The sequence below is a fragment of the Astyanax mexicanus genome, chromosome 8 (assembly GCF_023375975.1).
Source record: "Astyanax mexicanus isolate ESR-SI-001 chromosome 8, AstMex3_surface, whole genome shotgun sequence".
NCBI lineage: Eukaryota > Metazoa > Chordata > Actinopteri > Characiformes > Acestrorhamphidae > Astyanax > Astyanax mexicanus.
In genome coordinates, this window is record NC_064415.1 from 8,280,271 (window position 1) to 8,304,852 (window position 24,582).

General features: G+C 36.0%; 1 protein-coding gene across 1 annotated transcript; it reads right to left on the minus strand.

The window, feature by feature from the left end:
* Positions 1–6,593: 6,593 nt before the first annotated feature.
* On the minus strand, positions 6,594–24,253 carry LOC111194338 (NAD-dependent protein deacylase sirtuin-5, mitochondrial). The gene is made up of 9 exons (XM_022678180.2): positions 24,132–24,253; positions 19,618–19,748; positions 17,443–17,576; positions 14,702–14,927; positions 13,859–13,946; positions 12,078–12,131; positions 11,735–11,858; positions 11,442–11,557; positions 6,594–9,306 (listed from the first exon to the last, which is right to left on the minus strand). The coding sequence occupies exons 2-9, from the start codon at positions 19,721–19,723 to the stop codon at positions 9,234–9,236; spliced, it is 921 nt and encodes a 306-aa protein (XP_022533901.2). The 5' UTR covers positions 19,724–19,748; positions 24,132–24,253; the 3' UTR covers positions 6,594–9,233.
* Between the last annotated feature and the right edge of the window lie 329 nt (positions 24,254–24,582).

The following is a 24,582-nucleotide window of genomic DNA, read 5'->3' on the forward strand; positions in this document are numbered from 1 at the left end:
GTTTCACATTTTGAACTGAATTACTGACATAAAATAACTTTTCAATAGTAGCCTAATTTTTTGAGATGCACCTTGTAATAAGATGTAATTATTAGAATTTAAATTGGTTAAAAGGGTTAAAATGGTTAAACGATGATGATGATAACTGTTGACCATACAGGTTCAGAAGGAGGACAGTGGAAAAGCATGATGGTTAAAACGCTCCTAGACTGGAAGAGACTCTCTGTATTGTGAGGATTGTAGAAACGAGGCTGGAGCTGTGTTTATTTTTACACTCATGAATAAATGGTTCCCGCAGAGTTGAGAGAGAGACGGAGAGAAAAAAAGAAAACACAAACCAGGCGACAGATTGCAACTGACATTTACTGAGGCATTTGTTTGTTTCATAAAGGCACCGAATGTAACGTCAATGTTCATTTGTCACATTATATTACATAACCATACACACAATTTCCAGTTTCAGAAGAAGAGCCACTGGTGGAGGATTCTTTTACCCTAATTTCACACACACACACTTACTAAAGATATTCAAACACAGCTCCATGCTGGATATTAGCTCTGTAATCAGGTCAATACACTTTGGCAGTAATACAGTGCTCAGCAGTAGCCTTGAACTGAACACCTTGATTATCAATGTTTTTAATCAGACTCTGCTGCACTATATTCAAAAATACACATAACGCTTAGGAATAAGAGGAAAAGTAGGGGGTTTTTTTTAACACCTGTATTTCCAGATCATGGTCTAAACCAAGGTTCATGGGTTTGTTACACTGTAAACTGTACAGTAAAGCTGCACACTAATGTGGATATACAAATATATACAGCTCCAGAAAAAAGTAAGAGAGCACTTAAAAATGATAAGTTTCTTTTAGGGGTGGGCAATATTATATCGTATACAATATATCGTGACACAGAAATATCATGATATTAAAAATCCATATCGTGATAATAGGGCTGTTCTGTCTTAAAAGTAGTCTATTATTTACTGTGAAGCTTTAGGTGTATTTATTGTATAATTGTTTTAGTTTGCAGTTTATATGCATGCACTAAATATTCTGCAGTATTATTTGCTGCATTATATTATTTTATGCCATATTATTTATTTTCCCACATTATGATTATACTGTTATACTATTATACTATATTCCTGAAACTAATGAATTATTTTAGTTTTCCTATATCGCCAAGTATATCGTTATCGCAAAAATACCCTGAAATATCGTGATATTATTTTAGGGCAATATCGCCCACCCCTAGTTTCTTTGATTTTACCAAATTGAAAACCTCTGGAATATAATCAAGAGGAAGATGGATGATCACAAGCCATCAAACCAAACTGAACTGCTTGAATTTTTGCACCAGGAGTAAAGCAGCATAAAGTTATCCAAAAGCAGTGTGTAAGACTGGTGGAGGAGAACATGATGAAACTGTGATTAAAACCAGGGTTATTCCACCAAATATTGATTTCTGAACTCTTAAAACTTTATGAATATGAACTTGTTTTTGTTATTTCAGTAATTTATCATGTATTTTCTGTAAATAAATGCTCTAAATGACAATATGTTTATTTAGAACACATACACCTCACACATACTTTTTTGGGCCAGGTATTCTGACTTTTGCATCAAGCAGCAGAATGCAGTACAAGAGATTACAGTTCACATCTGGTGATTCTGTATCTACTGTAACTTTAGATTAATCCTTATTTATAAACATAAATAAAAGGAATCTGATGGGAATCTGTTAAACTCACTCTGCTGCGTGTCAAAAGGTTTATTTAAAGGAAGTCAGATTCTGGTAAGGAGTCAGAATTCAGCACAACACCTGGAAAGGTAACTTGCCGAATTTTTTTTATGTATTATAGACCAATCAGTGTGAAGTGTAGGGAGATAAATGGGTGAAGATGATGGGTGGAACCAAAACTTAAGGCGAAAATGTTCAGTATACAATGTAACAAACACATAAACCCTGGCCCAGATTTTGGTCTGAACTAGGTATGAATGTGTGTTGCTGCTAATTTTACTTCACAGTTTTGGAACATTAATCCAAATACACATTCACATTCATGATTAAACCAAAGCTTTCCAATGAAATGTGAAGATCCCAGCAAGCCCCTATCCACCAAATCCACCTCTAAACATTCAGAACGTCCCTGCTTTAGAAACATGAACAGAGAGTTCAATTAATCTGCAGAAAAATGTTAACAAAACGTCTGTGAGAAAGATTTCACAAACAGTGGGAAGTGTGAAAAATGAACAAATGTCACTTTGACCTTCCGAAAGAGGAAAACCTGGCTGAACATCAGTGTGAATAACTGCAGACCAAGCCTAGAAGACTTTCAGCTGTTGCAAAAAGAAGATGCATGCTGAAAAATACTGCCCTAAAAAGCAAGGAACACTTATGGGACATTCCAGGATTTTGGTACATTTCCTGTCCCACCACTTAAATTTCAAATGTACGTATCCAAAATGTCTACATGACTATTGTTTGTGAAAAATGTACTTGTTATAAGACAAACTGTAAAATTTGGTGGAAAAATAAGCTCCTTAGATATTATTCAAAAGCCCAAATACCTTTGGAACACCTCAAAAAATGGCCGTTTTCTCTTGTCCCACACATTGGGTGATCAACTCCTTTGTCAAATTTAACAATTAAAATAAGCTCTAAATAAGTGACTTCCTCTTGTATATTATTGATCTGCATCTCCTTTACTTATGAAAACAACTTCCTTGGTCTACATTGTTTTGCCTGTTACAGTTTTTATGCTATTAAGTTGTGTCCCACAACATGCGCTCAACCCTGTTACCATAAGGAATTTTACCTGCAGAGAAAGAGTTAAAAATATTTGTCTACTGGCACAAAGGAAGTGACATCACAAGGACATTTTCTGCCCACATGGCAAGACCAAGAGTAAGTGCTCTAACAGTTTTCAAGTTTTTTTTTTCCAAATATGTTTTTGTCCAAGTTGTGTGTGTCACTCAGTGAACCTCTACTGTTACTCTAATATTGTAAGACTAATAATGAGTAGAGTCAAAATTTACTTTATATACTTATATAACCATGTTTGTCCTTGATCTTGTACACATAGCTACATTTTACAGTTAGCATCTGTTCCTGGGGTAAACCACAACTTAGCCTAGATTTGCAACCCTGTTACTCGCCACCCTGTTACTGTAAGTTACCAAATATATTGCAAAATCTAATTTAAAAAACTGATTTGATACCTGAGCTTGACGAATCAAACTTTTTGATAGTCTATTACCTGTATTTAATAAATATATGACTAAAAATGATCAAATTGAAGATCATTATCAGACTGTAGCCTGCTGCTAACCCTGGCTAGCACTGCTGGAGCAGCATTAGCATTACACGCTAACACATTTCTTGTGTTAAAACAAGCTACGTGGGACGAACCGCTAGCTAATATCAGCCTGGCTTACTGGAACACTCAGGGTTCACAGCTAATGCTAGCGGTTAGCTGCTTATGCTGCTGGACCAAGCCTTAGTGGAAATCTGGAAATCTAAGCTTACTGTTAATAAACGGAAGCGTTTCACTCACCCAAATAAACAGCTTTCAGGAGAGAAATCTGTGTAGATTAACAACTAGCACTCGTTAATATTTTTTTAAGAATTACAGTTTTGTTTACTTAGACCTGCTGAATTAGAAGGAAAGCATGGCGACTCCCCTGTTTCTTACTAGTGTCGTATAATGCACCTTATAATTCTGTGCCTTATGTATAAAAATAGAACAGAAAATAGACGTTTATTGATAATGTGCCTTTTAAAGCTCACACACAGTAATGCTGGAGAATAATGCATTAAACAATCTTAAATTTAATTGCAGTCACTTTATTAATATAACGGGGAACAGGCTTTTCCAGGGACACAGCATGATACTAGTTCCTGTCCCATGACTTCTGGCAAGTCAGTGTATGAAGTGTAAGAAATACATCATTCAGTGTTTATGCATGGGTTATGATGCCCATATGAAGGTACCCTTCTTTTTTTGTGACTAATTCAAAAAGTCAAGTACTAGGATGGTCCCTTTAACCTGCAGCCTGTTTATGTGATGCACTACTGCAACAAAATTAATATAAAATTGTATTTGGCAGGAGGGTTTTGCTGAGTGGTCTGACGGGCTAAGCACTGCCACTATGATTGGGAGATCGCTGGTTCGAATCCCAGTCATGCAGCTTGCCAACAACTGCAAGAGCCATGAGAGAGCACAACTGACCTTGCTTGCTCTCTCTGGGTGGGTAGATGGCGCTCTTTCCCCTCATCACTCCTAAGCATCTGTGAGCTGATGTATCAGAACCTAAAATAGTGCACTATATTGTGAGCTGGGTTTTTAAATGAAGTGAATAGTGAATATGGCACAGTTCTGGACACAGCTACATTAAAACTTATGCCGCCAACATAAACTAATGCTCAGTCTGGACAATGTGTTAATTCTGGAGTGTTTTTTTTTAATATATATGCATCCTAAAAAAAATGTGGTCATATGGTTTTATAAACGGTTATACACACTTACACCTGCGTTACATTCAGCGCTGAACATGCGGCCGTTTTAAATCAGCATAGTGCAAAAGCCTAACACACCATTTAAACTCCCAAACATTCAAAATGCAGCATTTCATTTCCATTTTAAGCAGCACAGATAATACAGATATTGCAGATTGTCTTTTAAAGGTAAGTATAAAACATTATTAATGTAGAACAAGATTATTCCTGCAAACTGAGAAGCTCTACAATTGAATAAAAAAAAGTATTTGAATGTTTTATACAGAATTAGGCTGATAATTTTTTTTAGATATACAAACAGACAAACACACACACACAGAAAGTACTTAATATATGGACATCAAAGCTATCAGTATCAGTTACTTTCCTATAAATCTGGAATTCAGCATTCTGTTACTCAGAGATGTGCGTCCGGACAGGACTAAAACTACCAGAGGACCGTGGAGTTCAGAGAAAAACAGAAGATAATTCAGCCTGTAATTTTTTCATTGGATGTCTGAGAAAAACACGTTCTGGACAGGAATAAAATCACAGATGACCACCATAAAAGAGAAGGTCACCCCACGACCCCCTGAGAAACTAATCCTGTCCAGATAGGACTTTATTGTAACTTTGGGTGGAGTTAACTGGCGGTCATTTAAATGGTCCCACAGTGATGAATAGCAGCTGTTTTGTATGAAGATATATATTTATATATTTAAAGGGATCTGTGTCTAGGGGTAATCACTGGAATCCATTCTTGCAGCTCCTCGTTTTGGTCAATATTAAGAGTTTGAGTTTACTCCTACTCTGGCTTTCTCTTGCCTTTGCTGAGTAAAATAAACACCTAGAGTTTAGTTTAGAAGCTGCGTGTATTTTTTCTAGAGTGATTTCTTGGCAACGCACATCATGGAAAATGTGGTAAAACCAGGAAATACAGTTTCTACACAACATTACATCTCTAATTTATTCAATCCTGAGCACACAGACCCTTTAAAATCATGATGTTAAGTAGTTTATCTAATGTTAGCCAGATCTTATGCCAGAACTCCAATGGATGAAAATTACAGTATTTTTTACACTATAAGGTGCACTCAAAATCCTTTAATTTTCTCGCACTTTATGTATGAATTTTACCAGTCAGGTATTAAGGAGCAGTAAAGCTACTCTGCTGAAATACAGAGTTATACAGGAGTTTCAGTTTAGTTCTGCAGCAGTATTAGCATTAGCCGCTAACCACTCTTAGCACTAGCTCTTTCGCTGTTCAGAGGTGAGTATTATCAGCCTGTAGCCTGCTGCTAACCCCGGCTAGCACTGCTGGAGCAGCATTAGCATTAGCCGCTAAGCACTGCGCTAGCTCTTTTGCTGTTCAGAGGTGAGTATATCGGAATGTAGTCTGCATGTTTACCATGTTAAAAAAAGCTACGTGCGAAAAAACGCTAGCTGATAGCGCCCTGGCTTACTGGAACACTCAGGGTTCCTCAGTGTAAATCCATCGCTAGCGGTTAGCGGCTAATGCGTTATTCTTCCAGTTTTAGTGGAAATGCTGGAAATCTAAGCTTGCTGTAAATAAATGGAAGAGCTTTACTCACCCAAATAAAAAAAATCAAGAGAGTAATCTGTGTACATTAACATCCAGCACTCGTTTTACTTGACTGACTCATCTGATTTTTTTTTTTTAGAGAATTACTGTTTGGTTTACTTAACTTAGCTTAGCTTTAGGAAAACTTGGCAACACTTCTGTTCCTAGTGTTGCATAAAATGCACCTTATAATCCAGCGCACCTTATAGTGCAAAAAATACGATACTCAACCTGATCCTAGACAGGTTCTTAAAGTATGAAAAAAAAAAAAAAATATATATATATATATATATATATATATATATATATATATATATATATATATATATATATATATATATATATATATATATATATATATAATTATATATATAAGTATCTGTTAAACCAACATGACACATAGTCTACCGGAGAGCAATCAATCATCATCATCCTCATCATCACTCAGTTAACACTACCTGTTGTATCGGTTAGTGTTGTGATAGATGTGTGGGTGGCAGTGAAAAACATGAAAGTGTGAAGCGGTTTATTTAGATCCATTTAGTAAAATGTGACAAAGTGGTGCGAGATAGTCACCGAGAGCAGAGAAGGAACGATGCAACACTTAAAAAAAATAAATAAATAAAGGTGCTCCTAATGGTCCTTTAAACAATGGCATGGAAGGACGATTTTTTTGTACTCTTAATTAACCATGTCATTAAGATGTGTGGAGTGTGAAGAATCAATTTTGCATCAAATAATGATTCATTAATCTTTTAAAATCCTGTTCATGGGGAGCGCAGAGGGGTCCAGTGGTCTATAGTGCTGCCACTATGTATGAAAGATCACTGGTTCGATTCCTGGTCATGCAGCTTGCCGTCAGCTGCCGGAGCCCTGAGAGAGCAAAATTGGCCTAGCTCTCTCTGGGTGGGTACAATAGATGACACTCTTTCCCCTCATCATTCATCACCCCTAGGGTGATGTGGATCAGCACAAGGCACAAGGCGCCTGTGAGCTGATGTATTGAAACATGCGCAATGCTGCATCAGCAGCAGTTTGAAAAGAGGCAGAGCTAAATGCTAAATTGGCCAAGCTAAATTGAGAGAAAATGGGGAAAAAAAATAGAAATAAATGTGTTAAAAGGACTTTTCACCCTTACATCTCATGCATGACATCATTTAAAGATTCATTTGCAGCACCTTTAATTGTTTAATTGCTTCTCTGGTCGAGATGATCATCTAAAATTACTTTTATCATATTTTCATTCATTTTTTATTCTATACTAATCTATTACTAAAGCAGTGTTTTTCAAGCCTGGTCCTGGAGGAACATTGTCTTTTATATTTCACAAATTCACTAATTTGTGAATGATTTATTAATGATCCATTTCAGTCGCTGCGCTTTCCTCCGAGTGCCCTGTGATCCTACTCGGAAATGATGCATCAACAGCAGTTCAAAAAGAGGTGGAGCTAAATTGGCCAAGCTAAATTGAGAGAAAATGGGGAAAAATTTGAAATAAATGTATAAAAAGTCTTTTTACCCTTACATGTTGTCCATGACATAATTTAAAGATATATTTACAGCATCTTTTAATTTTAATTTTAGTTTTATTGCTTCTCTGGTCCAGATAATCATCTAAAATTGCTTTTATCATATTTTAATTCATTTTTTATTCTATAATAATCTAACACTAAAGCAGTGTTTTTCAAGCCTGGTTCTGGAGGAACACAGCCCTTCATTTTTCACTAATTCACTAATTAAAGCTATTAACGATCCATTTCAGTCACTGCGCTTTCCTCCGAGTGCACTGTGATCCTACTCGGAAATGATGCATCAACAGCAGTTCAAAAAGAGGAGGAGCTAAATTGGCTTAGCTAAATTGAGAGAAAATGGGGAAAAAAATTAGAAATAAATGTATTAAAATTATTTTTCCCTTACATCTCATCCATGACATCATTTAAAGATCTATTTGCAGCACTTTTAATTGTTTTGTTTTATTGCTTCTCTGGTCCAGATAATCATCTAAAATTGCTTTTAGTTATTTTTCATTCATTTTTTATTCAATACTAATCTAAAGCAGTGTTTTTCAAGCCTGGTCCTGGAGGAACACAGCCCTTGATATTTTACTAATTCACTAATTAAAGATATTAACAATCCATTTCTGTCGCTGCACTTTCCTCCGAGTGCCCTGTAATGCTACTTAGCAATGCTGCATCAGCAGCAGTTTGAAAAGAGGCGGAGCTAAATTGGCCTAGCTAAATTGAGAGAAAATGTGAGAGAAAAAAAAAATTGAAATAAATGTTTTAAAAGTCTTTTTACCCTTACATGTCGCCCATGACATCATTTAAAGATCTATTTACAGCACCTTTTAATTTTAATTTTAATTTTATTGCTTCTCTAGTCTAGATAATCATCTACAATTGCTTTTATCATATTTTCATTCATTTTTTATTCTATACTAATCTATTACTAATGCAGTGTTTTTCAAGCCTGGTCCTGAGGAAACATTGTCATTCATGTCACTAATTCACTAATTAAAGCTATTAACAATCCATTTCAGACTAGAAGTGGGTGTGTTAAATCAGGCACACTAACACAATATGTGAAGGGAGATAAGAGAGATAAGAAACTCTGATATAAATGATCAGTATTTGATTAATTCCCATTCACTGCCTGTGTATTTTCACTAGTGTTCGTAAGCCGTTATTACAGGAGCTAAAAAGCTGCTGAGCGAAAGATTAAAAAGAAGCACGATTAACTGCATTTTCCCACAGATCAGCAAAAGACTCAATTAAACACGGTCTCCAGGGAACGCTTTGGCTTTACTGCACAACATGATCAATTATATTACACCGCTAATAAAATGAGATTCAGCACACTTCTCCCAATTTCCTAGTGAGCATTAAATGGTTCCCACGTGGCTGAAACAACACCCCTATAACAGGTCCACTCCACCTCTTTTAATCCTCCACAAACCTCATTTAAAGCAGAAAGTACTGATAACAGAGACACGGATCTCTGGGCTCCGCCGCGCTCCCGGCGCTGAGTGCTTCTGTGCGCTGTGTGTAAATGCTGGTAATTGAGCAGGGCTCTCCCTCAGGGCTGGTTTATAAAGAGGAAGATGAAGATTCTCCTCTTCCTCTCTTTCCACTGTGGAAAAGCGGGGCTTGGTTCAGATCACCTCGGACTCGTGGCGCTCCAGAGCGACGGGCAGGGTGGTCGCACAGGGACCCTGAAAATGATACCTGTAATAATAATCCCCCCCAAACCCAAATCAAGAGTCAAATGATGTTAATTATTACTAAATATAAGTGTATTACAAAGAGAATTACAACAAATAAACCAAAGATTAAAGGATTTTCTAGAAATAGGAATCCTTTTTTTCCTAGAAAATGGTAAATACCTTTCATTCATTCATTCATTCACAAAAAAGTACAAGTACATCTCAAAAATTTTGAATATCATTAAATAGTTACTGGTACTTTATTTCAGTAATTCAGTTCAGAATGTGAAACTCATATATTATATAGATGTATTAAACACAGAGTGATCTATTTTAAGCGTTTATTTCTTTTATTGTTGATGACTTATATGACAACCAATAAAAATTAAAATAGAAATAGAATAGAAAATTAGAATATCAATCAATTGATACTTTTGGCACTGATCATCCGTACATTTTACATTTCATTTGTAAATCAAGGGAGCAGAGTCTGGAGGAAGAGTGGAGAGACACACAGTCCAAACTGCTCGAGGTCTAGTGTGAAGTTTCCACCAATCAGAGATGGTTTGGAGAGACATGTCATCTGCTGGTGTTGATCCACTGTGTTTTATTATCAAGTCTAAAGTCAGTGCAGTTTTGTTTTCCCACAAAATCTTACAGCACTTCATGCTTCTTCCCTCTGCTACTGACAACTTTTATGGAGACGCAGATTTCATTTTCCAGCAGGATTTGGCACACTGCCTACACTGCCAAAAGTACCAATTGGTCTTATATAATAACATTTCCTATGACAGATTTTTGGGTTTTCATTGTCTATAAGCCATAATCAACAATCAAAGAAATAAGGGCTTAAAATAGATCACTCTGTGTTTAATATATGAGTTTCACATTTTGAACTGAATTGGTATAATATTTTTTGTATAAAATATTTGTAGTTTAAGCTCAAGCAATGACTTTTGTTCTTAATAAAGCTAAAATAAATTGATCACTACTTGTTCCAACAAGATCCTACAAGATGGAGTGAGTATAAGAATGAGATCACTCATATCAGCTGTTAAATAAATATATTGTGGGAGAATAATTATCGTTTTTCTGTATTTTTTGGTTACAATTTAGAAAAAGGTATCAAAAAAAGTATAGCTTGGGTATCAATACCGAATTCAAAGTATCGTATCGGTAGCGGTATCGATACGGTAACATGTTTTACCAATATCCAGCCCTAGGCAGGGTTGATGCATCCTCAAAACAACTTGTTCAATTTTTTCACTAAAACTTCTTGTGTAAGACATCATTGCAACTGATGGCAATGGTGGCTAGCTGATGAGAAGCCTAGATTAGGTGCAATTGGTTAAAAAGTCCACCTTTTTGTCACCCTCTTAAAGTCTATTAGCTGTGCTAAATGTCTGCAAGTGTATCATAGAGACATGTGTAGCAGTCTAGCAGTCTCTCACTATGAGGTACACTACCCAAAAGTAGCCCTTGAGAGCCTGTCAATGAGTTTAATATAACTTACAGTAGGGGTGGGCGATATTGCTCTAAAATAATATCACGATATTTCAGGGTATTTTTGCGATAACTATATACTTGGCGATATAGGAAAATTGAAAATTAATTAATTAATTTCAGGAATATAGTATAATAGTATAACAGCATAATCATAATGTGGCAAAATAAATAATATAGCATAAAATAATATATTGCAGCAAATAATATTGCAGAATATTTAGTGCATGCATATAAACTGCAAACTAAAACAATTATACAATAAATACACCTAAAGCTTCACAGTAAATAATAGACTACTTTTAAGACAGAACAGCCCTATTATCACGATATGGATTTTTAATATCATGATATTTCTGTATCACGATATATTGTATACGATATAATATTGCCCACCCCTAACTTACAATGTTTTATAGAAACATGTAGTCAAACTGTATCCAGCTATAAGACAAGATCCAACAAAGCAAATGTGTCTAACCCCCAGCAGATGGTTAATGTGGGTCAAGACCACACAGTAGGGGGTAGAGTGAGATCTTCCACTACAGTATCACAGCCTGTCTGCTCTGAGAAATGCTCTTTTTATTATCTGTTGATTGAATTCTAACAGCCTCTCAGCTGAAGCTTCATTAATATCATAAATCAGATACTCACGTGAATCGAGACGTGTTCGCTCTCGGGCGAATGTTAAACTCGGCCACTGGAACGCCCCGGGACGCAACCTGAGGGGCAAACATGGCTGCAGGAAAGACGACGGACGCCGTACCAACCTGTGATTAACAAAACAAAACAAAAAAAAAACACAAAGACACAGAAATGAGATGTGATGATGTAATTATCATGACATGCCTCTAAATGTACAAAAAGAAGTAATTTTTATGTGTACAATTACAGGTAACTGGTATTTTTCTGCCTAAATTCCCCACATAAAGTCCTCATTATCTCACCAGCAGGCAAAGATCACAGGCATCCAGTTCTTTCTCCACTTTGGTGAGGATATGAGAGTCCAGCGTTTCCCCAAACCAGATCACATGTGGCCTCAAAAGCCCATCACATCCCCCCTCATCACACCTGCACAGACAGCGGGTCAATTTAGTAGAAACATCATTAGAATAGGACAGGTAGGTTCATTTTAAGAGAATGCTGCCATCTTGTGGAGAAGCTGCTTAGTACCTGTATTCATATTAATGTACTTTATTAGTATTTTATTAATACCTTAAAAGTAATTTCAAGGTTATAAAAATTGTCATTAGGAAAAATGAGGAAATCAGGAAAAGATCCTTCTCTTACCGTGGTAAATTCTTCACAGGAATATCAGCATCACGGCAGTTTGGGTCTGGATCACTGCAACCGAAAATTAAAGATAAATCTTACTCTCAGAGAGAGTACGAAAAAAAATTCTCTTAATAATTCAGAATTTTTATATAGTACCATCACTGCCAGTGTCACTGTTAAAAAAAAACACACACTTTTCTCCATTTCTTTTATCTCCATTTATTGTCACATGCAAAATAAAATGTATTTACTTATTAGCTCATTCATTAATTCATTCATTAATTTATTTATACTGTTTTGCTTCCTCACTTGTTGTTTCTTAACATTTGTTTCTTAATATTTTTTCAATGTTTTGCCAATTTTTTTCCGCCTCTCTCCCATCTTTTTGCCTGTTATTTTGCTTATATCATCATCTCTTTATTTATGTACAATGACCACATATACCAGAAATCAGTATTAACACTAATAAAGCTTAATTGGTCCTTCAAATAAACAAACACAATAAACAAATAAAATAAATATAAAAATGCACAAATATATCTATTTTTGATATTTGTCACTATTTGAAATATGAATATGAATCTGGCAGTTGTTCATTAATTATGAAATCTCATGTAAGACGTTATGATAAGTAGACCAATAGAAAATCTCCATAGTACAACCTTATTGGACAATCAATACAATCTTTTTTTACATTGACTTCCATTCAGAGTTAAAGAGGATTTTTTTTTTTTTTTTTTTTTTTTTTTTTTTAATATACTTTTTTTTTTTTTGCAGGACAACATAATATTAAAAAAAAAAATCAATATGTGGTTGGTGTGATTCAGTGGATAACACCACCGCCTGCCAGTGAGCTACCACATCATGTAGAAGAAAGGGGTTCAATTCAAGGTAGGTCTGGGTGACTGAATTCTGTGCTGCACCTATAAGAGTCTTTGGGCAAGACATCTAACTAGGGCTGCAACTAACAACTATTTTAGTAGTCGACCAATCTGCCGAATATTTGTTTGATAATTCAATTATTATTATTTTTTATTTTTTTTTTGCCATGCCCTTCATTTGTACTTTCTACTGGTGTGGAGAGCTAAACATTAAAGCCCCAAGACCACTTTTTCAGTACATTTTGACAGTTTGATGTACCTATATTAAACAAAAAAATACAAAAGTATATTATAGGAAACATTCACACAGTCTGGATGTCATTTTAAGGAGACTTTTTACTTTTTTTCTTACTTTTCTTCAAAGGAGATACATCCCTGAATTTTTTTTTGTAGTTACTATAATATATTACTTAACTTTAATGGTGTGAACCGAGTACAGTATCTCTTTAACACTTAGCCAGCTAATATGTTAGCAATATTAAAGAAGAAGTGTCCCTTTCTCATTATACATGTGTGTCTTCCTCTCTCACCCCTAGTTAGTTGATTACGCCAACTAATAATTGCAACCCCACTCCTAACACTACATTGGTCCACCTCTGTAACAGGAATAACTTTGCAAGTCTCTCTGGATAAGAGCATCAGCTATATGCCTTAAATGTAAAATATCAAATGAATGAACTAAAATATTGTAGAATACTGCATCAGTTTTTAAAAACACAATACATGTTTTTAATTATTATGTTAATGTAAAGATTAGAGTCCTGAATGAACACAATGAAAAATAATCATTTTTCTTACAGCATCACAACATATTAATCAATAACACCCGTATCGCCAGGTTCTTTCTAACACAGAGGCCAAGAAAATAAATATTGCTAAATAATAATAATGAAAATGTACTGAGGCCTGATTTACCCTTTGCCCTCTAGAGCAGGACAGATGGGGCTGTGGTGGCTGGCGTCTACATCTCCACAGCTCAGACACCTGGTCCTGAACAGACTGCCTGAAACAGAACAGCAGTAAACATGAAATAACAGCACAACTGATACTCACAAAATATTTTAATTACTGCTCGAGTGTAGTTATACATTTCATAATATCAATATATATACTTGCTATGTATACACACACACAGTACTCATTATTATTATATTACTGGTCTATTTTCATAAATAAGGCATAAACCAGATAATAAAGTGCATTTTATGAGAGACTAGTAAGGAACAGAGGTTCTTCTAATTCATCAGGTTCAGCGCTTAGACAAACAAAACTGTATTTCCTCAAAAAAAAAATAAATAAATAAAATTCTTTCAAAGTCAAACGAGTGCTGGATGTTAATCTACACAGATTTATCTCCTAAAAACTGTTTATTTGGGTGATTAAAGTGCTTCTATTTATTTACAGTAAGCCTAGATTTCCAATATTTTAGCGAGGTTAGCAGCAGTGCTTAGCGCTAGTAAATGCTACACTGAGGAACCCAATATTCTCATCTATAAATGGCGTAAGAGTTAGCGCTTAGCGCGGTTAGCAGCTAATGCTAATACTGCTCCAGCCTTAGTGCTGGAGAAACTTTACTGAAACTCCTGTATAACTCTGTAGCTGTGCTACAGCAGAGTTGCTTTACTGCTCCTCAATAGGAATCGGAACATAAGATCAGAATATAAGGCACACTGACGATTTTTGGGAAAATTAAAGGATTTTAGGTGCCTTATAGTGCAAAAAACAAAAATACAGAAAGCTAAAGAGCCCAGTCCTCACCGTGGACCTCCAGCACATGTTTGGACCCGGCTCTGCGGTGCAGCTCGTCCACGTTCTGAGTGATGACCACCACGGACCGGCCCTGCTTACTGAGCCTCGCCTCACACTCGGCTATCGCTCTGTGGGCCTCGCTGGGCGTGGCTTTCAGAGCCAGCTCCCTCCAGTAGTGGTAGAACTCCCAAACTCTGGACGGGTTGCGGGAGAAAGCCTGTGCGGTTGCCAGATCCTACAGAACAACATAAGCCTGGCATTAAATTAAAATGAGCTAAATTAACTAATGATAAATTACCTGTGGAAAATGTAAGTTAGATAAAGTGCAGGGTTTAACATTGCAGCAAATTAAAATTGACTTTTGGTGTAGTAAAACATGATAAAAAGTACTTACCAGGAATTTTAACAGTTTGTCCAAACCCTTCAGACTGGGTGAGACGGGGCATAATTTGCCCCAATATATCAATTTTACTCATAGGATGTAAACAGTGTTTTTTAATAAGCTTCTTGTGCTCTTTTTAAGTTATTAATGCCTCGTTTTAAATGTCAGAGCTCTCCAGATTCTAGCAAGGAGGTGTGGAGCTACTTTGAGCTGGATAACGGTGGAAAAAGAGATTTATCAGGGTAAATTATGCCCTGTATCACCCAGTCTGAAGGGTGTTTGGACAAACTGTTAAAATTTCTGGATCTGGGAACGCTGTGGGAGAACAGAGGTGTGCTATTCATCAAAGATAAGTATTTTTTTTTATCATGTTTTACTACAACAAAAGTCCATTTTACACCAGAGTTCCACTTTAACCCTTTAGACCCTAAATTCATTACAACAGACATCATGTGTTTTCTTTATATTTTAAATGTTTTATTGCAAAAAACATTATATGACAACTATATGTTGTTCATCAAAATAGATCATGAACCAGCCAATAAAAAGTCATAAACCAATGAAACAGTAGCTTGGCCCCACCCACTGCACTGGAAAAACAGTAGTACATACTCTTAATTTATAAAAGGCTATTTTAACTAATTTAATCTGATTTAGAACACTTTTTAATCATGTTCTTTAACAGTTTGGGGATGTTTTATGAAATAAAAATGTCAATATGAAATATAAAATATTGCACACAGACTCCCAATGCAATGAAAATCAAAAGAAACTTGATTTTTTTTCTGCTATGCAGATTTTATAGTAGAATATAAAAGTCTTCTTTTCTGTGCTTTGCAGACAGAAAACTGCATTCTCACATTTTTTCCACATCACTGGAGATAATTCAGGTCTGAAAGGGTTAAACTGTGCTCAGTTTATTAAAAGAGGAAGAGAGATTTTCCCTCATAATCTTTCTTGTTAGTCAGCAGACGCCCATACCAGCCAGATTTACAGCTGTAAATACTGCTTCACAAAATTATACAGTGAATATCCAGTTACAGAAACAATGTTTAGAAAGGATTTAAATGATGGCATAAATGTTAATATTTATGAATTACAAGAGTAAACTAGGTGTTTAGTTTATTGTACTGTTTAAATCCTGACCACTAGATAGCAGAACTGTACATTGTTAGGTATATCATATTTTGAGTCTGAGTCATCTGATTTTGAGTATCTGCAAATAACCTAATCCAATACTTTAGCAATGCAGTTAAAAAAAACAGGTCACCTGCAAGTTGTCCATTAAGATTTTTTTTTAATTAGCATTGAAACTTTATCAAAACATTTCATTTTTATCACAAAAATGAGTTTGGTTTGTCAAAGTCTTAGAGCTCTAGGAAAAAATAAGAGACCGCTTAAAAATGATGAGTTTCTTTAATTTTACCAAATTGAAAACCTCTGGAATATAATCAAGAGGAAGATGGATGATCACAAGCCATCAAACCAAACTGAACTGCTTGAATTGTTGCACCAGGAGTAAAGCAGCATAAAGATATCCAAAAGCAGTGTGTAAGACTGGTGGAGGAGAACATGATGCCAAGATGCATGAACACTGTGATTAAAAACCACCAGGGTTATTCCACCAAATATTGATTTCTGAACTCTTAAAACTTTATGAATATGAACTTGTTTTCTTTGCATTATTTGAGGTCTGAAAACTCTGCATCTATTTTGTTATTTCAGCCATTTTAAGTAATTAACGAATTGCCTTAAATGTATGGTTTCATTAATATATTTAGTAAGCAATTATTATCCTTTAAGAAGTGCAGGCTAATAACAATATACAGCTCTGAAAAACAATTAAGTGAGCACTTCAGTTTCTGAATCAGTTTCTCTGATTTTGCTATTTATAGGTTTATGTTTGAGTAAAATGAACATTGTTGTTTTATTCTATAAACTACAGACAACATTTCTCCCAAATTTCAAAATAAAAATATTGTCATTTAGAGCATTTATTTACAGAAAATGAGAAATGGCTGAAATAACAAAAAAGATGCAGAGCTTTCAGAACTCAAATAATAAAAAGAAAACAAGTTCATATTCATAAAGTTTTAAGAGTTCAGAAATCAATATTTGGTGGAATAACCCTGGTGTTTTTTAATCACAGTTTTTTATGCATATTGGCATCATGTTCTCCTCCACCAGTCTTACACACTGCTTTTGGATAACTTTATGCTTTACACTCCTGGTGCAAGAATTCAAGCAGTTCAGCTTGGTTTGATGGCTTGTGATCATCCATCTTCCTCTGTATCATGATCGGCATTACATTGACAGGATCTTGCGAAGAATACACAGTCCTAGTGAACACACACACACACACACTCACCTGGGTCTTCCACTTCCTCCAGTGGCCACTGGCTGCTCTGAAGGTGGGCAGGCCGCTCTCTGCACTTACTCCAGCTCCAGTGATGATGGCGATGTGTTTGGCTTTGGAGAAAACCTCACGAAACTCTGCCATGTCTGAAATAAAAGCAGTTAAATGTGTGATAATTTAGCCAAGCTGTTTTTACAAGGCTATCTGCCAGGTTGAAGGTTCTATGACTTTTATATATATATTTTATGTAGTTTACATTCAGGTCAGTTCAGTTCTCCAACAAACAAAACAAAAAAAACACCACAAACAAAGGTGTGAAAAGTATCTCCATTCATTACTCTGTAGGTAGAAGTATAGATACTAGAGTTTAATAAAATACTTCTGTAGTAGTTGAAGAATAAACTCAAGCTTTTTACTCTGTAAGTAAAAGTGTTTAAAAAAGTCCTGGTTTCAAAAAGTAAAAGTAATGTAAGGAGAAAAAACAAAGACATTAAGAACAAACGCTTAGGCCACACCCACAGAGTCCTATAGTGCACTAACCCCGAAAACACATTTTACTAAAAGCCATAATGACTATAATGTGCAGGATTGATGGATCACAGTATAAACCAATAGGGAGTCGGAATGGTATATGTTTATACTTCTCTACATCCAATCACAATCAGATTCACTCTATCTGGATGGAGAGATTTATCTGGATAGGGGTTTTATTGAACGATGAGAAGCCGGAATAAAAACGAGCTGAAATGAAATAGGAGTAACGAGGCTGTTTTTAAAATGTACCGTATTTTTCGGGCTATAAGGCGCACTTAAAATACTTATTTTTTCCCAAAAATCGTCATTGCGCCTTATAATGCAGTGCGCCTTGTGTATGGATTTTGCTTGTGTTTACTGACCTCGATTTTATGTGGTACACGGCGCTCTGTTGTGCAGAATTCCTCACCCACGCCAGAAAAAGATCCCCCTCTTGGGCTAGCGCGCGGTTACCTTTGACTGCCGTACTGCCTCTCGGCTGTGGCTCAGGGTAGCTAGTTTCCACTGTAGCTCCGTGGCCAGAACAAGGTGCCGGTAAACTTTCCTTTCCACCCGTTCTGGGGTAATAGCACAAACTGTTTCTTTTTAGCGCCCACTTCTAAGTAAAGTTAACCTCTTAACACGCGCTGGCCCACCGGCGGGCCAGAAATATTTAATATTTCATAACTGGCTGTGTTTCTGAATAGTTATGAACAGTTACAGGTTCAATATAGACATCCAATATACCATTTTAAAGCTTAGAATCTCTGCTTTTGAGCTATTTAGCCTATTTAGCGGAATATCCTTTCAGAAAATAAACATTTAGGGCGAAATATGCCCGAAACTCTCATATTTGCGTTTATCGTTCGTCCATATTTCATCGAATGCGGTCATGTCATACACCATTCGAACCGTCTGGCTCTCCGGATTCCAGAACTGTGCTTTTACTGTAGGATGTATGTTTCATGAATTAGAGCTGCGTCAGAGCGCATGTTTCCAGTAATAAAAGGCTCTCCTTTTGTCCTGGGGTAACCTCCGGTCACTGCCGCCACCCCCCGAACACACACCCGCGCTCAGCCACAGGTCCTACCTTCAAAACGCGTCCAGACTAAAGAGAATCCATCAATCCAGTCTCCTGTAATCCACAGTTATATCCAAACAGCGCTGGAAATCACTTCATCCAGAAATGAAACTTATCCAATCTTTATCTCTGTTTTAAAACCGTTTTATTCACCGAATTCGGCACAACACGCTATTATAGTCAGAAGCCTCGCGGAGTAATGCGGTACTTGCTGTGCTTCAACATAATATTATGGTCTGTCGGAGCGTTGCGGCTACCGTTGTCAGGAGCGTCGCGGAGTAATACGTACTTGCTGTGCTTCAACATAATATTATGGTCTGTCGGAGCGTTGCGGCTACCGTTGTCAGGAGCGTCGCGGATATTGTGAAGGATTTATTGCTCAGAGTTATTGTTACTGATATAAATAAAGTTTCATTTAGTGCGCCTTATAATCCAGTGCGCCTTGTGTATGGACTAACACTAAAAATAGACCGTTCACTCATCGTGCGCCTTATAATACGGTGCGCCTTATAGTCCGAAAAATACGGTAAGAAGTAGAAGTGAAACTTTAATGTGTTCAGTAAATAATCCTCTGCAGGTTTCAGTGTACGTACCCGAGTTTGGTCTCGCTACTCCAGTCATAGTTTTCAGCAGCGCAATCTGAGTCCCACATTCTAAAGCAGGGAGGGGGGTCCTCCTCACCAGCTGCCGAATGATCATCTCTGCTTCCTGCTGCTGGACCAGACTGTGGATAAAATAGAATATAATAAAGATTTATTTAAGAACTTCAGAGGTTTACACAAAGAAACACAAAGAAAATCTATTGTACACAAAGAAACATTTAATCATTCAAATGGATTCTTAAAATGATCTTTGAGTAAGGGTTCTCTAAGTTGTCCTGGTTCTATATGAAACTACAGTCTTAATAAAAAAATAAAAAACACTCTAAACAAAGCTTTTTTAAGAATGAAGATGTTACACTGCAAGTACACTGCATTAAAAAAAGTGTGAAATGCTTTGTGTCTTTATTGTACCCTTTTTTGATTGGTTCCCAAATAAAACTAGATTGCAGTTCCTGCAGAAACTGCGAGTGTGACTGCAGCGCTGATTTGTGGCTGTTTGCTTATGGTTTTCCCTATGGTGTCCGTGGTGGTTGCTAAGGTGTTGCGATGTTATCTGTGTTGGTAGTTTTGTTGTTTCTAAGTGGTTACTAGGTTTAAGCTAAGGTTTTGCTAGGTGGTTGCTAAGGTGCTGCAATGGTATCTGTGTTGGTTGCTATGTTGTTTCTAAGTGGTTACTAGGTGGTTGCCCAATGTGCAAACACATGTTGCAGCTTTGGATGCTAGTGTGCTCTGGACGTGCGAGGTATCCAAACTTTTGACCAATAGCTGCTTTATCCAATAGCTCCTCCATACACACACACAGTACTGCAACGCTGGCTGACATGCGGGGTGTCCAAAATTTTGAGCATGGCTATGGACACTGGGTTGCTCTGGACATGTAGGGTGTACAAACCTTTGACCAATAGCTAGTTTATCCAATAGCTCCTTCATAAACACACAGTACTGGAGCTCTCCATTGTACTATTTTTTGATTGGTTCGCAAATAAACAAAAACACAATATGTTTATTAAGCATCTATGTTTTTAAATAAGTATGTCTTTACAATCATAACATGATCAAAATGATTCATTGAATAGTAAGGAAACATGCTGAGTAAAAGCACTGGCTGCCCCATTTCCACACCCCAGGTTTCCAGGAATGGAACACAACAGCACACAGAACAAACAGTGTTCTACAGCCATGGCAACGGGCTAGCTGGCTGTCTTTCTGCTGAACAGGTAATCACTGAGTTTCAGGAAGGTTGCTAACCACAGCAGGATAATTTGTTACCACCAACAGCGTAATGGATACAGGCATTTTGGACAATGCAAATGTATGTATTTACTGAACAGCTACACAGTAAGACTCTGGCAACCCGTGTGAGCTTCACATCTGGGGAGGAGCATCTGCTGCTGTGTTTAATATGATAGATGTATTTTATGTGATAAGTGCATGGAGACAGAATGCAAACACAACTCAGTAAACAGTCGTTAAGCAGCTGCAGCACTTTAGCCCTGTTTGTTTAACAATTACCATTATGTTGTTTCTTTAATAAAATAAAAACTGTACTTATTTTTTATTAGGAAAGTCTGTATGAGAAAGGACAGACTTTTGGTGAGCATTTTAATATAATTTCACATGACTGTAAGTATTGTTAGTTTCAATATAAGGAAAATAATGTCTTTCTAGCATCCACAGTCACTTCTAATTCTTCTTTACTATTAATAATATTATTTTACGTTTTAGCTTGATTCTGTTTTTCCTACATTAAGCACGGGCTTGGCTGAATATTGGAACATTAAAATGTCTCATGTAATTTACAAAAAGCTATAAAACACATCTAGTTAGGCATGCTTTAGTGAACCAGAGCCCAGTGAAGAATTCCATTAAGCGCATTTCTGGAACAGAGTGAAGAGGAGAAGGTATTAAAAACACCGCTGCTCTGTAATGTAAACCTGATGAAGGAATACCACTTAGTCCAGCATCTCCTCAGACATTTACACAGTTTACTGATCAATAAATCTAATAGCTGCGTCTGGAATATTGCACAGTGTGTGTGTACATATATCAGGGGCTCATTTCTGCACTACTGACAATTTACTGCACATCTGCAGTCCTGCACACTCTATACACTTTATTAAATACCTATATATGCACATGCTTATTCAGTATGCACTTTGTTTTATATAATCACCTTTTTTTATCACCGGTTACATTCTAATGCATATTTTTTAATATTTTCTATTTATTGTTTACAGTGTTGTGTAAATTTGTACAATGGATTTTTTTTGCTTATATATTCCTGTTCTCTTTCTGCTAAGTGAAATATTTTTATGTGTAGGTAAACTTTATTATTTCTAGTAAATATATTATAACAGTTATTGTTAATAATTATAATTTATAGGTTATTCATGCCTCACTGTAAAAAAAAAGACTGTCTATCTGTCTATCTCTGTCTATCTGTCTGTCTGTCTATCTATCTATACATCCATCCATCCATCCATCCAGGTTTCCATCTGTCTGTTTATCCATCTGTCTGTCTGTCTGTCTGTCTGTCTGTCCATCCATTTATCCATCTGTCTGTCTGTCTGTCTGCCTGACTATCCATCCATCCATCGGTCAAACCATCCTGGTATCCATCTATCCACCTGTCTGTCTATCCGTTTACCCATTATTCATCTATCCTTCTGTCTGTCTGTCTGTCTATCCATCCATCAATCTATCTATCTTTCTGTCTGTCTGTCTATCTATCATCCATCCGTCCATGTATTAATTTGTCTGCCTGTCTGTCTATCTGTCTATCCTTCTAACCATTTATCCATCTATCCATCAGTCTGTCTATCTGTCTATCATTTAAGTGTCTATATATCCATCTATCCGTCTATCTGTCTGTCTGTCTGTCTGTCCATTAATCCTTCTGTCTGTCTGTCTTCCTGTCTATCCATCCATCCATCCATCGGTCAAACCATCTGTCTACGTATTATACCTATTAATCCATCTATCCCTCTATCCAGGTATCCATCTGTCTGCCTGTATGTCTGTCTATCTGTTTACCCATTATCCATCTATCCTTCTGTCTGTCTGTCTGTCTATCCATCCATCCATCAATCTATCTATCTTTCTGTCTGCCTGCCTGTCTATCATTTAAGGGTCTATCTATCCACCTATCCGTCTATCTGTCTTAAAATCCTACTACACTCTTAAAATAAAAACACATATACAAATGTGTGATTTTTATATATATATATATATATATATATATATATATATATATATATATATATATATACATATACGTGTATATATATATATATATATATATATATATATATATATATATATACACGTATATATATATATATATATATATTCTAATAGAATATATTTTTCTTGTCTACTGAATCAGTATTTTAACCCTAATGCTGGTAGCTGTGGTCACTGTCTGTGGTTTAAACCAGTCTGGAGCTACGTGCCTGACTGCAGGTCTCCTGAATGAGATGATTCCTACACTGTGGGTGACTGAACCAGCTCTTTTAATAGATACCAGAAATACAATACTATACAAACAAAGACACTATCTCAGACTGACGAGCTTAATGCTACAAATAGAGGCTGGAGATTAGTCAAATATACATTAATTATTTAAAAAACAGCCTATTTGGCGCTTTTTAAGCGCTGTTGGATCTAAATTACACTTTAAACACAAATCTGAAACTTGCCACCTTAAACACAGCCTCTCTAATGCACTATTTAAGGTGGAATAAAAAGTTCGCAAGAGAATCGCAAAATATTTAAACAGGTATAAACGAATTAAAAAATCGAAATATTGTAGCTTAGATAAAATAAATAGACTGTGGATTAGTCAAATATAGTTTTTCTTTTAAAAAAGAACTTTAATGTTTGCATGTCAAGTACGCTTTAAATACAAATCTGAAGTTTGACTCGAATTTACTCGATTTCTCACGTCCACCTTAAACGCTGCATTTACTAATGCACTATTTAAGGTGGACTACATCAGCTAAACACTATAAATAATACAATTAAAATAGAGAAGCTGTGGATCAGTCAACTATAAATTAAATATTTAAAATCAGCTTAAATGTAGTATATTTGGCGCTTTTCAAAAGTCTGAAATTTGCCTCTACTGGTTAGTTTTATCCGTTCCACCTTAAACGCAGTCTAACCTAATAGACTATTTAAGGTGGACTGCCGAGTTCGTCAGAGAACCACATAACCTAGCGTTAGCTACATTAGCCAAACAACTTAAAAAGAGCTAAACATTTAGCTAACACGTTTAACAGCTTATTTAGACCTAAATACACAGTTTAACAGTTAATAAAGTGAATAAACAACAACTTTAGCTCAGACAGGCAGGATCTGCAGGGTTTCTGCACGTTTTCAGGCTGGAATTAAAACAGAAACCCGAAGTTTAGCTTAACCGCTCGCAAATATCCAGTCTAACCCTGAGTTTTTATGAGTATAAATGCAGGTTTAGGAGATGTTTAGTGAATTAAGTTCGCTCTTACCGTGTGTGAGGAGTTAAAGCTGGGTTTATAGACTCAGACAGACAGTAAACACGGGGCTTTAGTGCTTCTTCTGCTGCTGCTGGAGTTAACTAACCTCACCGCTCCCCCTCCACAGCTCCACAGCGCCCACCCCTGATCCTTTACTCTAGTTCATATATGGCATATTCGGAAATTACATACATATATGTGCACAAAAATAACAGTAAAATACATTTTATTACTAAACATAGTGTCTTGTACGTTGACCTGACTGATATGATTTTATTGTAGAAAAAAATGAAGAAAAAAAAACACATAATAAATTACATAATAATAAATTTGGGTTTTCATGAAAAGATAAAAAATGTTGTTTAAACTCTTCCAATTTTTCTTTTTTTATTTAACTTATTCAAAACATGTACTGGTCAATCTCAGTCAGCTTTATTTAATTTTTTGCACAGACGTTTACAAA

Excerpts from the sequence above, each read along its gene's own strand:
- LOC111194338 (XM_022678180.2), bottom strand. The coding sequence starts at position 19,723 with ATGATCATTCGGCAGCTGGTGAGGAGGACCCCCCTCCCTGCTTTAGAA. Across the intron at positions 14,928-17,442 it reads GGAGGAAGTGGAAGACCCAG|GATCTGGCAACCGCACAGGC; the intron begins GTGAGTGTGTGT and ends GTTGTTCTGTAG. Across the intron at positions 12,132-13,858 it reads CCTGCTCTAGAGGGCAAAGG|TGATCCAGACCCAAACTGCC; the intron begins GTAAATCAGGCC and ends TTTCGGTTGCAG.